The sequence below is a fragment of the Metopolophium dirhodum genome, chromosome 6, assembly GCF_019925205.1.
Source record: "Metopolophium dirhodum isolate CAU chromosome 6, ASM1992520v1, whole genome shotgun sequence".
Lineage (NCBI taxonomy): Eukaryota > Metazoa > Arthropoda > Insecta > Hemiptera > Aphididae > Metopolophium > Metopolophium dirhodum.
The window spans coordinates 16386349-16406000 of NC_083565.1; the positions used below are offsets into that span (position 1 = coordinate 16386349).

The 19652-nt window shown below is 27.8% G+C and overlaps 2 protein-coding genes across 5 annotated transcripts in view; both read left to right on the top strand.

Annotated features, from left to right (window-relative positions):
* Positions 1-11293, top strand: part of LOC132947246 (serine/arginine repetitive matrix protein 1-like) — a 33146-nt gene extending 21853 nt beyond the window's left edge. For 3 of the 4 annotated variants that reach the window (XM_061017492.1, XM_061017496.1, XM_061017497.1), the window contains one exon: positions 8469-10600. In XM_061017492.1, coding sequence (XP_060873475.1) covers positions 8469-8503 — 35 coding nt within the window. In that variant the 3' untranslated portion in view covers positions 8504-10600. Of the gene's footprint in view, positions 1-8468 lie in introns of all 4 variants that reach the window. The other variant, XM_061017493.1, reaches the window with a different exon arrangement.
* Positions 11294-12757: 1464 nt separating this feature from the next.
* Positions 12758-15860, top strand: LOC132947251 (small ribosomal subunit protein uS10m). The gene is made up of 4 exons (XM_061017502.1): positions 12758-14174; positions 14325-14455; positions 15335-15536; positions 15604-15860. Exons 1-4 carry the CDS (start codon positions 14016-14018, stop codon positions 15661-15663), a joined length of 552 nt encoding a protein of 183 aa, XP_060873485.1. The 5' UTR covers positions 12758-14015; the 3' UTR covers positions 15664-15860.
* Positions 15861-19652: the final 3792 nt, after the last annotated feature.

A 19652-nucleotide genomic window follows, 5' to 3' on the forward strand; every position in this document is an offset into this window, starting at 1 on the left:
ATTAAGATTTACGTATATCTTAATTCGTGTGTTAGTCGTAGTGATGGCTCTAAAAATAAAAATGTAAATATAAATACACATATATAGTATATATAGTATAAAACCTATAAAGTAGTATAAAACAGTCAGTGCAGGTGAGAGTTGTGTCTGTTGCTGTCAAACTGTGGTTTATATAATTATTTATTGCACAAACAGCATTGTTATTATTTTGTAAACGATTTGTTTTAAATGATCCTTCGTTGTAGTCAAAATATAATTTGCAAGTGCAAAATATATTGTTATAATCACTATAAGGCATACTAAATACGTTTATTTCAATTATACTTCACGTTATATATATTTTACGTATGTTTGTATATATTATGTATATATATATATATTTACTAAAGCAATGCTGTTTCGTTCGTGTACGGGCAATTTTTGTAGAATAAAATAAAATAAAAATAAACCGTGAGCAATACTTATTAGCTACACGTATTTTATTATTTTTTCGACCTTGTATTATTTATTTAATAATTTATGTTCACCAAGTGTAACAGTTGGTAAATATTCTTTCGTAAACTTTTATCTAAATGCATTATATCAATCTAATAATAATGTTTAATACCTACACATGAAAGGTGAAACGTCATAAACTTATATTAATTTTCATCTTAAGTATCTAATATTAAATTCTTATCAAATATGTATAAACCACTACAATACAATTTCACCAATCGCCGTCATTCAATTGCTGCAGACATGCGTACATGAATAATATATATAATATTATGTCACATCCACATGTGTTATCGAAATGTTCGTGAATCGATAACCGGATTGTGTATAACGTTTTTAGTGTAATTTTTTTTTAAATGTACTTTTTCTTTGTAGGTAACTTTGTTTGTGAAATGGTTATATAGTCATAACATTTTGTACCTAATTAAGTATAACTAAATAATATATCAATAAACTAATATAGGTAGCATACTAGCATAGAAATAACTAATAGAGTTTACTACAGTTGAAGGAAAAGTGTTACAGACATGTGGATACGGGATACCTGCAGGCTGCTGCCAAGCCAGGATTAAGATTATTTTGGGCCTGGGGCCAAACAACTTTAGGGGCCCATAAACCGAATCAAAATATTGGTAACCTACAAACAAATATAATTAAAATAAAAATAAATTTATATTACTGTTTAAATACAAAAATATTAATTTTACAGATATTTTTTTCTTGTTTTTTGGGAAGCAAACCTTGTATTATGTCATTGGTATTTATTAGATCCAAAATATCATTTTCAGAGCTAGCACATAACAATTATTAGTTAAAATTTCCTGAGAACTGCTTGTTCTATATTTGTTGTTATGAGCTACATAGTTAAGAGAAGGTTTTTTCAGTCGAACAATTATTGGGTACACGTGTAGTATATACCTGCCTCCAGTGGTGTAATTATGGGGACATATCCCTCCCCCCCCCCCCCCCCCCCAGAGCCTTTTTTTATAAATAATTATTAAATTCTCGCTTTTGGCTAAAAAATATTTTAAGATTTCAAAATAAAATTTAATGGACAATGGTTCCTATTATTAAGGTCAAAAGATAAAACTAGTAAATACTTAAAACTTACGACTTCTGATATAATTTTTAACCGTTTAAAACAAACCTTAATATAAATACAGAATAAATTAAAACTGTTTATATTGTTAATAATTATTATTTTTGTAAGTTACACAATAAAATGTAACGCCTGGGATTTTAATGCCCTAAAAAAACCCGAAAATTCTAATAAAAATTTGTTGTACGTAAATATTATTATATATTTTAAGGCAGTGGTTCCCAACTTTTTTAACACTATGGACCACTAAGAGAACTTTCGATGTGTCACGGACCACCTCAATTGTAGACCATATTTTTCTTATAAACACGAATCATTTTATTTGAATATCACACATTTTAGAATTTGGAGTTTATTAATAAACAAAAACAATGAAATTCCTTATAGTTTATAATAATGTTTATAATTGATCAATATTGAGAAAAGAACTATTAACAATTTAACGCTTATTACTACTATAAAAAAATGTACATCAACTTAGTATATATTTTATTATAACGTCTCACGGACCACCATCCAATGTCTCACGAACCATAGGTTGGGAACCACTGTCTATCCATTAAACTGAACTGATTGTTTTAGATTTCTTTAATTTGGAAAAATAATTTAACAATTTACATACGTAATAATTATTTTTTGTTACATGTAAAAGCATGTAAGAATCTTAAAATCAAATTTCAAATTCAAAATCTTTAAAAATCCTAGAATGCTCTAAAAAAATAGACATTTAACAAAAAAAAGGTGGGCAAGTGGATGTCGCTCTGCTGTACTGTAGGTTACAAGTGGGTCACTGTATAATGGATGGTATTAAATTTGAATTCAATGATATATCATTGTATAAGAAAAACGATTCTGAGTGGAGACGATATGTCAGTCTAGGTATAAGACATATTATACACTTATCTATGGTATTAAAAAAAAAATTGACCTATAATAAATTCCAAATTAATCATATCACAATATCCATTAGGTACATATAACGCGTTATACATCAACAATAAACCGTGATACTATCATCATAATATATCGATGAAAATATTACAAATTAGAAGTTTCAAGTGCCCACGAATAATATTATACAATCACAACAAAATAACTAAAATAGTTATTCTAGGTTTTTATGTAATTTCGTCCAAATTTGAACTTAAAATGACTATACAAATAAACTGTGCTTGTGTATTTTTTAGATTTTTTGGTAACCGAATTATCTATTTACATGCAATCTTGTTTTAAATTTTCAATCCTTAGCTATAAAAACTGAACATTTTATAATTTATTAATTACAATGGTTGATAATTTTCGAGATTTTGATAAATTCTGTCCAAATTTGATCTTTAAATGCTTATAAAAAAAAACTGTGCCTATGTATTTTCAATATTTTTCAACTGCTATTGTAAAAATATATCAGGAGTCTTGTATTAAATTTTTACACTTTTTGGCCCAACAGATAAAACTTTCTTGATATTTATAGAAAAAAAAACTAAAAAAATTGAAAACTGAAAATGCCCGTAAACAGCTCAAAAAGTGTCAAAATATTTTCAAAATTGTATGGTGTATAGGAAATGCTAATATAAACATTCAGTGAAATTTTCATGTACCTACAGTTATTCGTTTTTGAATTACAAGAAAATAAGGAAATCGGTACATGAGAAATCGAGTGAATATCTAATGTTGTAAAAATATGAATTTAAAACGCTCATAAAAATTTAATTTGACTTTTTTGTAGAAATTTTTTTTTTTGATAAAGTTAGACAAACTTATGAGGAATCTTGTATTAGATTTTAAAATCTTAGATTTAAAAAGAAAATTTTTTATGAATTTCTAACTCAAAATAATTTGCAAATTTTCGCGATTTTTCCGTATTTTTTCAAGATTTGAACTTTAAACGTGTATAAAAAAAAACTGTGACTAAGGATTTTTAATTTTTTTCATCTGCCTTTGAAACAATAACCTAGGAGCCTTCTATTAAATTTTCAAGCTTTTTTACCCAACAAATAAAATTTTATTGATATTTATAGAAAAAAAATTTAAAAAAACTGAAAACTGACAATGTCCGTAAACAGTTCAAAAAAAGTCAAATTATTTTCAAAATTGTATTGTGTATAGAAAATGCAAATATAAACAACCAGTGAAAATTTCATGCATCTACGGTCATTTGTTTTAGAGTTACACCAATAACCAAAATCGATTTTGTTAAAAATCGATTTTGCGTAAAAATTCCCGTTTTTCCTTAATTTTTCTTTTGTTTTTCACATCACTTTTGAAAACTACTGGGAAATTAAAATTTTGACCTCCCCAATGCACCAACGATATTCACTTTCCCATCGAACAAGATACTGAAGTCGAAAATCGAAGCATTATTTCGACTACTTATCGTGTACACAGACACAAAAATAAAAAAATAAAAAAAAAAATAAAAAAAAAAAAAAATAAAAAAAAAAACACACATCATTGTAAAATCAATACATTCATCGTTTCACTCAGAATCTAAAAAAAAAAAATGAAAGATGAACTTTATTGTAAATTAATGAATTGTACAAATTTTCAAACATTAATTGTTTAATTTATTATCTTTGAAAACCACTTAATTTAATTTATAAAAATAATGATAATATTATGATCTATTGACGAACATCGGTGGGGGATGTGGTGGGCATAGCCTATGATTTTAAAACTTGTATCCCACCCCAGAACCAATTCCCAACTACGCCACTGCCTATCTCTACTTCGTTGAAGTAGTATTCTGCCTACCGTGAAAAGCTACCTACCTACCAAAAAAGTTTACCACTTTTACATACTGATTAGTGATTAATAACAATTTATTCAACTAAAATTTACTTGATGTATTGCTATTTCCTGATGATCATCATTGTTAAGTATTTTAGTACGTTTTACATTATTAATTATTATGCTGTGTTAACGTTATCCCAGAAAACATCAAATAAATTGGCCACCATTCCTCTTTTAGTAAGCGTCTAACAAATTTGTTGTTTAACACATCGAGGTGGAAGGACACAACACAGACTAAAATAATTTAACATCTAAAAGTAAGCTATTGTGTGTCTTGGTGAATATTTACTATTACTTATAATAATATTAATAATATTTAGCTATTATATATAGTATTATATGACCGTTATAATGCCTAATATGTTGATTATCTTAATGACTCAAGTCACAGCCCATAGATACTTAACAATAATAAAATTAAATTAAAATATAACATTAGGGGTGGTTAACCTAACCTAACCCTCTAGAAATGTTATGTTTGGGCCTCGAGTTATATATTTGTTATATTTAATAATTTTTCAATTCCACACCGTAATCACTACCGGGAAAAATGAAGAATACAATATTACAACACTATTTACAAAAATAAAACAACTGGGACAGTCCAACTGCAGCCGCGAAGGCTATACAAGTTTTAGATTAATTTTTGGAATTTATCATGTACACGTCAATAGATGCTATTGGTAAAAGTTCTGGAACACTTAGTAATAGATATATTTTTTTAAACAATAATAGTAATTAGTATTAAAAATAGTATTTAAATCAAAAACATTAAATTTTTTTTTGAAATTTGATATTTTGAGTAGAATGATGAATGTATGTAGGCCTTCAGAGCCTCAGTCCGCCCCTGTATAACATAATATATAAGAGTAGGTATCGGTTTGTCATATTTTCCGGTAGGTAGCATACTACAGGAGTACCATATATTCAATAGATATTGTTATATATATGTAGAGGAATACATTTTTTTCATCAAACATCCAAATATCTAGCTATCTAGCATATTATAATCTTTTGTGTCATTTGTGAAGGTTTAAACTCAGACTGCCCAATATTTTTAAAATTTTATAATTTAATTTTTATAGTTTTTTCAACATCTTTTTTTAGTTCATTCTTCTTCTTTTTATCTTTTCTGAGCACCGCGTAAGTGCTTTTTACATCCACTCATAGTTGATTTTTATATTAATAATATACTTCTATACGTTTTAACGTTATCGCGACGCCCGGGCTGTGTCAAGTATATGACTACAACTATAATAATATAAGTAGTTTATAGTGTATACTTTTCGTATAAAAACTACGTGAATTAATTGTGTTTGACTATAATACGTATTTATCATCAAAAACGTATAGCATGTATAATAGCTAGTAGTAATGTTTCAATCGTCGTAATAGACGATATCCCCATTTCATTGAAGACTAGAATAACGATTTTAGTTATTTTGTTGTAATTTTATAATATTAATTCAACTTACCGGCTGCCGTATTAATAATAAATAATAACAATATAAATATAATATAAAATATACCCACATTGACAAACCGCCTTCGCTCGGAAGTCAGAATCATTTTTCGTATACAATGATATATCATTGAATTCAAATTTATTGCCATACTGTAGTGACCCACTTGTAATCTACTGTATAGTAGTGCGACATCCACTTACCCGCTCTTTTTTTGGAACATGTTTTTTTATTAAATGTAATATGTATAAGTGCTTTTATTTATTTTTATTTTTGTACACTCAGAGTTCAGTTGGCATATTTATAATTATATAATACCATTGACCAATATATTATCGCAGTGGTATCATTTGGGGGTGGTATTTTCCCACTCCCATTGTCGTTATATCGGGCCAGATATGGGCTAGTTTTGGGCATTCATAAGTAGCGGGCAAATGTAAACTGGGCCCGCGGGTACCTCTTTTTGTTGTAAACTTGGCCCGGAAATTAAAATTAATAAAAAAGTTCGATTGTAAACTCTGCCCGATAATTATTTTGACCAATAAAATATAATAAGCACGATATAATTTAATCTGAAAATAATAAATAACGTATCTTTATTCTATATCTTATCGGAACAATTTGTTGTTAACAAATGTTATATATCGGTGAGTGAATACATCAAACACATGGCTTTTTACTTACTAATAGATTTATATAACCATACATTATTAATAATTAATATATAAATATAACTAGGTAATAATTATTATGACACTACAGTTTTACTTATATTTTTACACTTTTATACACTTACAATTTTACATGGATACATTTTACTTATAATTTTTAATACTGAAACATATTACTTACATTTTTACTCAATTTTAGTGAATTTTACATTTATATAACGAACTTCATACTATGAATAAAAATATGAAAATAATTTTTGGAGGATAATGATAATTGCCTCCTCATGGTGTCCTATGGGTAATGCTAAATGGTTCTCAAAAATATTACACATAATACATTTTTATCCGGGCCGACTTTACACATCAATCATTTATACTTGTAAAAACCCCGGGCCTAGTTTACAATAGACCTTTTGACGATTTTTTTTCCTCGGGCCGAGTCACAATCGCCTATAGTAGGTAATAGGTAATATACTATTTAGGTATCCCTAACATAAACATTGTTATCTCTCAAAAATTGGTTATTTATGCCTATGATAGTAACCAGTAACCCCTAACCATGGTTATCTCAGATAACCGTGATAGTAACTAGTAAGCCGGGTTCACGCTTCACCGTAATAAATAGGTGGCTAATTAATTTTCCATTTAATTAGTTCTTGCAGTTTCTTAGAAAAATGTAACTACAGTACATTAATAAACCCATCTAGCCTAATAAACACCCGTATTAACCAATATTAACCTGAATAATAATAGTTATTAAAGCCCATATATTGGTCATTTATCTGGAATATCTAGAGATAATTAAATCTAAAAAAAATTGACAATTTATTTTGGTTGGTTTTAAACATACTAACATAAAAAACTATTGCGCAGTTCGGATGATGCCTTATGAACTAATTAATTTGGCATAGGACGCGTTGTTTTAAATTTCAAACAAGTATTAAAAGCTATTGAAGTTTGGAAAAAAATAGATACCCATTTGAAGCCATAATATTTAAATAATCAATAATAATTGGATTGTTCAATATATTAATATTAATATCATCATAAATAGTTTTTTAAGTTACTTTACTCGTTACTAAAATAAAATTGTAACGAAATTACTTTACTTTTCAATTAAAAAAGTAACTCATTACTTTCTCGTTACAAAAAAAAAAAAAAATTTTTAATTTCTTGGCAATTATCTTCTGCAGCCAAATTGAACATACAAATAACAAATTCTTTATAAAACCTGAATAGTTAATAGGATCGTATAAAACTTAGTCTTCCACACAAGCTATTCATAGGAAACCTATTTAAAGGAATCAAATTAAATAATACATTGAATAAACTGTTTCGTGATTTAGGTGCAATTCGACATGTCAAATGTCAAAACCATCGAAAACTGAAATGTGGCGGGTTAAAATTAAATGTATATAAATATCAGATTGGTAAACATAATAATATAATACCCGCGTGATAGACAAACTTGTTTTTTTGAATTCGCAATAGGTAGGTATAGGTACTTAATAATTCGAAACTGTAACGTGTTATTCTATAGAAATTACTTTTCAAAAGTAATTTCCATTACATTTTCGTTACTTGCTGAAATAATTCTAATGAAATTACGTAACGCGTTACTAGCAAAATAACGCGTTACTTTCGTTACGTTACTACCCAACACTGCATAATGCACAGTCCTCACCAACTATCCGGACTTTGAAACCAGTAATAAATCATTTCAAACTTATTTAATTATAATAATAATCATGGTAATCGTAATATCGATTTATTATATTAATCCTTGTTTAACTATACTATCGTACATACGCATATTATGGATTATGTTTTCATTTTAATCAAGCATCAATAAACTATAATTTATTAACATACTATTTAGTATGTCGGTAAAGACCTGTATGGCTGCAGTATGTATGTATCGAATATAATATAATTGTTCGTAATTAGATATAATACGATCGGTCATGGAGGGTGCTGAGTGACGGATGATACGTGGTGTAGATGAATCGAGTTTGTCGAGGAACGGTTCCACGGAATCTATATACTCGCAATCTGGTATCATCTTGCCCTTGAACTTGACGCAGGCGTCAGCGCACAGTGGCCCTCGAAGTAGGCGTCCAACATCTTCTTACACTGCGCGCAGTTCCGTATGCACATGCCCACGTCCGCCAACGCGTGACCGACGACCTCGACCAGTACCAGCACCGCGGTAGCCAGTAGGACGATTTTCTTGAAGGGGTGTTCATGGTTTAAGTTTTATGTAAATCGTGTCAATGACTTAAGTATATTATCATCGTACACGCTGAATGGCACTCTGTAACCAGTGCATTTATCATATAATATACAGTATATACTTACTTTTGTGGTGGCTGTAGTAGACTCTTTAGACGATCAGATGACACTATCCCACACTGACCAAAACGGCAACGGTCCCGTTGGTTTTATGTACCGATAATAATTAATCAAGTTTGTCGTATTTTCGATGACTGCGTATGTTTTATTACTATACTATTGTAAATTGTAATATGCGAGTTATATTGGCGCTGCGGGCGCAAACTACTCGCCGTCGTGCCCGGGTTTGTGGTTATATAAATATAATTGGATATTCATCGTCGTTCAACAGGCGAGCAGAGATGCAAAGTGTATATACGAAACAATGGTAAATTTTATCGAAAAACAATAATGCAGAAAACAAATTTGGTTAGGTATAGACTATAATCTACCGTGGGTATAACGATAATCATATTATTATAAACTTATAAAACGTGTTATAATACACTTAGGTACCGTATTAAAATCGTCGCTGTAATTCATTGATCATATTATTTAATGAAAATGAAACGACGAAATGTATATGTGACAGTCCATTGTAGCATTATAGTTGTAACTAAGAGAAAAATATTTTGATAGTTTATTATGCTGGGATATTAATTTATTATAGACGTACTTATAGTAAGTTATGAGGAGGGCAGATTTAATTTATGGGTGAAAATTAGGAATTTGCGTAACGTTCGAGTTGACGCCGGGCTATGTTTTGGGTATGGGCCATGGGGAAACTGTGAAGGCGTGGAAGAAATTGCACTGCCATTCACTTATTTCCTACAGTTAATATTACATTTTTATTTTTTTTTAATTTGTTAGCATAATTTATAATGTCATTATTATTACTTATTAGCATTATCATATCATTCAATAAAATATAATATTATAATATTATATAATTTATAATTTCATTTTATGTAAAAGCTAAGGTAATTCAGAAAAAGTTGCCTATTTAGAGACATCAATTTTTATTTTGGATCAAATGCAGCCATTAGAATATTTTTTTATAATTTAAATTATATTTTAGATTCTGAGCGGAACGATGAAACTATAGTGGTTACTGGTTTTACAATGGTATTTATTTTTTATCCTGTATGCAATATTTCTACCTGAAGGAGTGCTTCGATTTCAACATATAGTAGCATACAAGGTATATCTTAATTCGTGATCTACATATATATCTATGATACTCTGTATAATGTATACACTATACATACATCGTGAACACGAATACAGAATACAAATATACATACCTAAACAGAATACCTAGGTACGGAACGAAACCTATCAGTTGAAGACAACTTAAACATTTTAAGTTAAAATTAGACTCATATCGATGAATAATCTACGATGGATAGTTGTTGTACTATTCATGAATAAGGATGGATAATTACACATATTTTATTAGAATCGCGGAAAAAAATCCCACGGAAAAAGATTTAAACACAAATATATGAACACCTACAAACTATGATTGCAACATTGTACTTAACTCGTTGAAATATATAGATTTCCGATAAAAAATTTCTAAAAATCATTTTGGAGTTAAACTAAATCTATGTAGATTTGTGGAATAATCTGCGTATGTAAAATATGAATCGTGGAAAAAACCCCAGAAAAAAAAAACGTAAAAAAGTCCAAAAAAAATAACACCAAGGAAAAAAAGCATAGAAATATAAATATGAACACAATATTATTATTTATACGTCATGAATCATGATATATTGTGCTATAAGTTATAAGTCAAAAAACATCAGTCTAAGTATATACATACTAAAATGTATACAAAAATTACACAGCTATATAAATAATAATATAATAGGTTAATGCTAAACAGGTGCTAATATAATATATTTAGGTGGCTTGGCGTGGCGCGTTGGCTGCTACAAGTCGCGAAATGCGACTGGGAGTAAGTAACGGCCACAGCTACTAGCTCCCGGATGGGTGACCACCCGGGTTCATAGTAGTTAAAAAAACCTTGCCACACATGCACGTGTTTGATACATACCGTAACAATCGTTAAAACAACCTACCGTACCAACCCCTAGTCCCTGCCACAGTTCATAATCCCTACAACAGCTAATAGCCTTAGTCGTCGGGCTTATGTTCAATAAAAAAAAAAATTATATTTAGATAACAGATAATATTTCAGTATGTATACACCTAAGCAATGTCGTGGCAAACTAAAAACTTTCCAGAAGTTACAAATATTCCAAGTGTTAATGCATAATAATGTATTAATATAATATAACTAATTATATTTCAGATCGTTATTAACTACCTATTGAGTATATCATATTACATTTACTCGGGAGGATACCGGCTACCGCACCCATCCCTCTATTTAAGAAAAGTCTCAGAGGCAATTACCTCTGAAAATACCGTCCACCACGCCACTGTACCTAAGACTTATGTTTTTTTCACTTTTAACTTATAGTAGTATGTATATACCTATGGGCTATGACTGTTGTTTTTTGACTTATAAGTAGGCTTAGGGACTTCTAGCATTTGCATACTTTTTTTAATTATAGTTAAATATAGCAGAGTGCGAAATAAATTCGTTTCTCGATGCCATAATATCAGATCTAAAATTTGAATGTGCATATTTTTGCATATTTGATAGATTTTGTAGGAAAGTGCATATTTTAAAATTTTTATGCTTCATTTTGACAAATTTTTCAATTTTCAAATTAAAAACTATAGAAACATATAGCTATATATACATATTTCAACCGATCGAAAAAAAAATATATTAATACTTCCAGTAATAAGCTATCTGCAACCTATACATTTCATATCTCGTTATAATTTTTGTGAAAGTATAAATAATACTATAAACCTGTATCGAACGTATAGACGTTGAACGGAGATTCTCAATTTACAAAAATGTATTGCCCAGTAATCGTCGGAGATTTACATTCAAAAACATAAGAAAGTATATTTAATCGTACAATGTAATTTTCAAGAAACTCAAAATGATGCAGAATTCAGAATTGATGATATAAATTTTCCAAAGAGAACTTTTTTTTTATAAAACAGTTGTTTTATAAGTAGAAAAGTTATGCCATTTAAAAATATTGTAATTTTTTTGTATAATCATTATTTATTGATTATTAATTATTATTATGTAAAAAAAAATGTATTTTAAATTATAAATATTTAATTCTCGGTCTAATTTTTCAAAATGTTAAGGAAAATATTTATTTATTTATTTTTTTTTCAAATTTAGTTATTGCATATTCAATAATAAAAGTTGTATCTTTGATTAATAATTCTTAGTTATTGTTTATTATTTATTAATTATTAGATATGAATATTAACTAATGACTTTTTAAAGTTAAAAGTGAAATTTACGAAGATTTAGTGGTCAATTTTTTTTTTAATGCATATAAATTCATATTATAATGCATATTTGTGTATTTTTTAGAGCTTTAAGTCCCTAAGCCTGCTTATAAGTTATAAGTTATAGCAAAATAATCAATATAGCATAACGTATACATAATATTGTATTCATATTTATATTTTTATTTTATTTACAATCTATATTTTATACAATTAACAATTAATTATTATTTTCATTATAGTGTATTATTATATTTTGTTATAGGTACATGGTAATTACTAATTAGGAGTAGAGTATACATTATGTGTTCATATTTATATTTATATTTCTGGGCTTTTTTTCCGCCCACCGTAAAATAGGTAGTATACGCAAAATCCAGAACTTCAAAATGTTATAACCTTTGTTCCCGCCGAATCTACAAAGTCCAAATGGCTTTCCAAGTCGCGTGATCGGCGCGGAATGTTCGCGACGAGTCGTCCCCACTCCACGGTGTACACACGCCGGCCGGCGTCCACGGCTCTCTTGTAGGGACCCCTTTTTTGTCTTTTGCCAATGCTTGAACCAGTCGGATTACGTTCGCGTCGTATTGTTGGGCAGTGGTCGACCTCGTGGTCATCCGACCCTGTGTTTTTTTATTATTAATATTTAAGTTGGGCTGAAGCCGCTAATATTATTTGCATAGCAGTTGCACACTTGTGTACCGTCGTAAACTTTGAGATAGTCGGAGTTTGCCTTTTTATGTCTTACACCTCGATCACGGTTAAAATAAAAAATACTGAACTAAACCAAGCGCTCTCGAATTTCTACCTTTTCAACGTTTCAAACGTTGGCGTTTATTCTGCAAAACGTTTTTCGCTATTGGCGGTTGAAAGTAATAAGATGTAATGGGGACACTGGTCTGCTAATTTATATGTTATTTTCACGGTCTTAGATTATTTACTAGTTCCCCGTTACAGATCCACCCACCGCGCCGGCCTGATCGTTGATAAGCTTTCAATTGCCAATAGAATTTCCTCCTATATTTAGTATTTTAGTCATGGTGTGAACCATCTTTGTCCGTGCCGCTAGTCTGGCTCTCTAGACGTCTAACAGTATGGCACAGCATTATGTGGCCATTAAAGTGGTTTCCGTAAAAAACTTTCCAACAGTATTTATATTCACAAGTTTTGAATTCGTTTCTTTTCCACATAATTATTCTCAGGTATCCATCTAAGTTTATATGCTGGGTGAAAACAAGACGCCAATATAGCTTTATTCACATCAGGTGATAAGTCAAAAAACAATTTAAAACGTTTTTCGTCTCTATATTTTAATAATGAATTCCATCTATATTTATAATTGGGAATGATATTTTAACATTGGTTTTCAAATAAAAGCGCGAAATAATTGTATAACTTTTTTCATAATATAACCATAGAATTTTCTATGATATAACAAGGTGTATTGAAGGTGTATAATTGTATATGATTGTATGTATCAATACACCTTGGATATAACCACTATTATACTATTATACTATTATATGTTTCGTGGAACTAATATTTTTTTTCATAATATCTCTAATCTTCATGGTTATGACTATAGATAATATAAGAATGGATAGAAGATAGAACGCATGTTATACAGTTTCTTATATTATCTATGGTTATGACGTCTTATGACAACAGATACGTGATAAGGGAGGAATAATATTATTAATCTATAAAAAAGATATACTTAATAAGTATAGATATAAAAGATATAAAGTCATAACATATTATTTTAACTTCTTGAATCTTGAGTCGTGTGAATAATTTTCAATATTCGGCGAGTGACGACGACAAGAAATAATGACTACTTTCTTGAAAACCTTATTGTTGAACAGTAGAAAAACTTCAGCGTTGTGGCCTTCTTATTTTAATTTATCGACAAGATCGTTCTGCGCCAAACCACTAATATCCGAGGAGAGTAATTTCCACCAAAATGATTTGGCGTCTGTTACTGTTCAGGTAATAATATTGTAATAATAGATCAGCGATTAATCGTTGTCATTGATTAGATATCACTCATCACCGTCGTCGTTGTTGTTTTTATAATATCATGCATACCTCAATGCAAATTGAAGTACTGAACTTTGTTTCATGTATTTATAACTTTAGAATGAAGAACTGGATAAATTATACAAGACCATAGAATTTGAATGTCGTAGCAACGATCGTGCAGTATTACGGAGTTACACTCAATTTGCAACAATGGCTGCAAATGAACTAGGGATTCAAATCGGTAAATGGTATGTTATTATTTTTATAAATAAAAGTAAATGGTATATAACATAATCACAGCATAAATTACAGATATTTTTATAGTATCATATTGAAAAAGAGTTAGTGCCCTCTTGTATAATGCTGAATATATTATAATAACTGAATAGAAATATGTATTCTTACAAGGTACTTAAAATGTAAATCATATAAAAATGTAGGTAATATGTGACTTGCCTTCATAAGTAAACAATTTAAAATAAATACTTTCAGACTTCACTATGAAATATTATAATATTTACCTTTTAACAAAATAATCCATTAAATACCCAAATAATTTTATAAATTAAAAAAAAAAATCATGGAAAGTTTAAATTATTACTTTTTCTATTACACGACATATTAAGTTAAATAAATAATGTAGATTATTATGACTATTGATACATTTATAGTTTTTTTTTTCTTTACATATCTATATATTTACATAGTATAAGTTTATAAAATATTGTAGGTTTTAACTTTTAATTATTAATGTAAAGGTAATGACTTAGCTTAATTTTTTTTTTTTTTTTGAACTTGAGCTTAGCAACTATGGCAATTAGCTATTGTATGGATTATGGAATATGGTTGGTAGGGTTGGTACGGTAATGTTGTTATGGGTGTTAACCGTAGCTAAGCAACATGTGTATGTATGGCAAGGTATTTGCTACTATGAATTTAGGTTACCCATCCGGAAAGTAATAGTAGTAGACGTTACTTACTCTCAGTCATATTGCGTGATTAGTAGCAGCCAACGAACCGCGCCAAAATACAGTTTAGTTTTTTTAGTCATGTCATATTCTATTATTTAATTTAGAATTAAAACGCTATTGAGAATTGTTGTGTTCATATACAATTTATTTTTTTAGCTGGTCCCCACGTAAAGCTCACCACGAACGGTACACATTATTACGTTCTATTCACGTCCATAAAAGGTGTAGAGTACAGTATGAAGTAAGGACATGGTTTAGATTCATTCATTTCCATAAGCTTACTGGTTCTACTGCAGAAACCTTTTTGGAGTATGTTCAAAGAAATTTACCAGAAGGAGTTGCACTTAAAGTAACCAAAGTGAGTTATTTTCATCTTAACGAATTTAAATTAATCTTAATCATAAATATTAAAAAAATTGTTGCAGGTACTTCTAGAAAATATTCCTGAAAGTGTTTCATCTCATATGTCTTCGGAAATAGTTTAAATGATATATCATAATATATTACTCTTAGTTTTTAATGGTGAAAATAAATTTTTTTTTATGTAACAATTTCTATATAGTAAAATCTGTAAATTAAATTTGACTAATTTGAATTTGATTATTATTGTTAATAGGTGTTCAACTATGAACACTGTTCATATAACAGTAAAATATATCAAATATTATTACTTATACAAGTATATATCAGTTGATCTTAGTGTACATCATAGTTCCTCATATAAAGTTTGAATTCAATTCCAACTTATGTCAAAAACAGTAAATTATACTTTTACAGTTTTTGGTCAAATTTTTTTTTGATTTAAGAGGTCACTAAATCCACAAGGATTGGTTCCGTCTTACAAACCTACAACATTCCGTACCAACGGTATTCAGCAAAGTCGTTTTTGTATTGTTGGCTCTAATATCAGTGTGAATTGAATTGACATAGAAACCAGAAAATTTTATATATATAAACATTTTCAAAAAATTGATCTCCTTAACAATTTACAGTAAAAAAGGTGATTCACATAACAAAAAAATAAGTAAGTAGATGATAAAATATTTTCATTTTTTGGTTATGCTAAAAATTTTCAAAAATCAGAAATGTAATTATTGATTTAATTTCGAAAAAGTAAGTTCGAGGTTGAGGAATAACTATACTCAACGAATCACACCCTGTTAATACGTAGTGATTTTTTAAGCATGCTCATCCTCTATTTATGCTAAATTAGATAAATTTTTTAACTCTGATTTTTGGAATTTTCAAATAGACATGGATACTACATTTTTGAATACTTCAGATTTTACTACCTTAAGGATGATCCTGTGACAATACAGACTTCTGTTTTTCAAATAAGAACCACCTCACTTTTAATTATTCAGCAGATATTTGTTTGAGAATTTTAATGTAACTAAATCACAATTATATAGAGTAGTTAGTCATTATATTAGATTAAGCTTCTAAGAGTAATTACTTCTAATCACTAATATATAACTTTGTATATAATATGTCTAAAGGGTAAGTAGATTTGGAGGCTTAGATGATATGAAAATGTTAGTAATTACTATTGATCCATCAATATAAATAATTTGTATAAATGATCCAAGTATTTTATATCTAATATTACATATAGTTATGCTATCCTTTTGTAAAAACATATTTAAGGATTATTATCCTTAGTATTTGAGTACTCAGTAGTCAATAACTTAGATACTAGTTATTAGAATTTTGATTTATTTTTGTTATAGATGCCTGAAATATATAATACAAATAAAAATAACATTTTCTATACAAGGTACAATTTTCAATATAATTTTACTATCTTTGAGTTATTTATAGACATTTGGAATTTTCAATACCTAATGTATTTAGTTTTTTTTATCTATAAATGTCATTAAAAAAAATTTCGCTTCATCAAATGCTTGAAAATTTTAAGCAAATTTGAAGTTTTTCGTAAATTGCTTGTAATAGAATTAAAATTAAATGTTGAGAGTAAATCTACAAGGTTAGGTTTCTTTCTAAAATTATTATGTTATTATTATTAATATTCATAACTTAGTATGGTTTGAAAATTTAAAACATGATTTTATATAACTTTTATTTATAAGTAAGAATTGGATTTATATGCACAAAAAGTCCTCAAAATATATTTCTAAAAATGTTGTTATATGCTACAAAATATGCACTTAAAATTGAATTGAAAACATTTTATTTAAAAGTATGTAAAAAATAAGTATTACTATTAGTTAATTAAGTAATTAAAAAGGTTTTAAAAGTATAAAAAAAAGTATTTTGTCACTAAGTTCTTCGCCATTTAACATTCTTTATCTTCAATCTATAAAATATTAGCCTCGATCGGCTTCCGTCAAATACTTGAACTCATATGAACAACAAATTTATTTATTGCTATTATACATCGCATAAGAGTGTGTCATCTTATTTTCGGCAATAAAGATTAAAGACTGGTCATAATATTATCGATATTATGTGGCCGTGAGCGGGAAAATACGATGAAAACAAATATATAATGCACTATAATAATAATATACACTATAAACTTCAAATATGTATTTAATAGGAAAAACATTGAAATATGCAAAATTTGTGTTATTTTAATAAGAATGATCTAAATCGGAGACAATTCTCATCAGATTTCAAAAAGCTTATACCAATACATATATGCATTTGCTTTTAAAAAATTAAAAGGACTATCAGTATTTATACATTAAATTATGTCAAATCACTGTTTTAATTTTTAGATTCTGAGTGGAGCGATGAATTTATGAATTTACAGTGATATATTTTTTTTTTATTTTGTCTTTCATCACGTTTGGGGTCAGTTAAAAATAAAAAATCCTAAGTTTTAAAAATCTCCGCTATTAAGAGCAATAGATTTACTAACACAAACAATAAAACAACTAGAGCAGTGAGTAACAATCTACATTTTTTCTTTATTATTACTTTCCAATATTACATAGTGTTGTATTATACAGACTTCAAAATATTTTCTGATAAATTGTTTTAATTTTGACACACGTGATTTCACAATACAAGTTGTATGCCATAAATAAATGTAATATATATTTATAAGGATTTTTTTCTACAGAGTAAATATTTATATATTATAACGATAAGATTTAATCTGTTTAAATATTATAATTGTCAGTTACATTTATTTTAGACAATCCCCATAAAAAAATAAAAATAACAGAAATTAATATGTATGTTTTTATATATTATATGTGTGTGTATAGTGTATGTATACAATAAACTTTAAGTAAATTAATAAATTTGTAATATTTTAAAAACTAAAAAGGACGTAGTTTAACATAGTATTTATTTTTCTTCTTTCGAAATAACAAAAAAATAATATGTAAATAACAACATAAAATTATATATTATATAAACATGTCGCGACAAGAGCGTTAATTTTAAATGCAAAGGTCATAAACATATATAGCAACTTTATTCATTATAAGAACACATGTTCATTCAATATTATAAAACATAATAGAAAAATTAATAAACCTCTTAAGTTAAGTACGCTAAAGCTACATTCATAATATTATATATGATTTTATAATATATTTTAAACTATAAATAACTCTAATGTAATTATATAGACTAACTACTATTTAATAATTATCTGATAGTAAATTTGGTAACAATATTTTCCAACTAGTTTGGACTTAAACATTATATAAAGTAAAAGAAAATGGCACCTGTAAAGAAATATATGATATTATAAGAGTTAAGTTTTTTTTTAGTGAATAAATTGACTTTTAAGTCTTTCCAAATACTGTTTGGAAAATGTCAGTCTTTGGAATATTTTCGTTTTAATAAAATTTAAGTAACTGAATGAATATAACGAAAAAAACAGTATACCTATTATATATTTATTTATTAATAATTTTTATGATCATTAAAAATAATTATCACAAAGAAAAACCCAAGATAAAAATCACAGTCAATAAAAACATCCAAGAATTCGGAAAAAGAAGAAAAATAGAAAATAATATATATAACTGTAACAAAGTTTTTCTGTAAATAAACAAACTAAAAAAAAACATTTTTAATGTTATTCTGTATACAAATTCATGCTAATTATTAATTCCCAAATGTCTGAAAACATTTTGTGCTTTGCATGTCGGATCCAGACATCGATTATTGCACTTTTAACGATTAGATGACTTATAAACAACACAAGTTGAGAAGTACCAACATGATACTTTGAATTTAAAATACAAAGAATTGTCAAGTAAACTCAAGAAACTTTAAAATTCAAAAAAATTGTGCTTAAATAGTACTGAAAAGATACCTACTAGCCATGTACATAATATAACAATAATATGATTATCTTTTTGTTCCATTTGTTTAAAACACTGGTTGGTAACTTTTAATATTATATCAATGTCATTATACACATTATAAGTACCTAAAATTAAATTTTAATCATACTGAGACCAGTTCATAAATTTAAAACATCACTGGA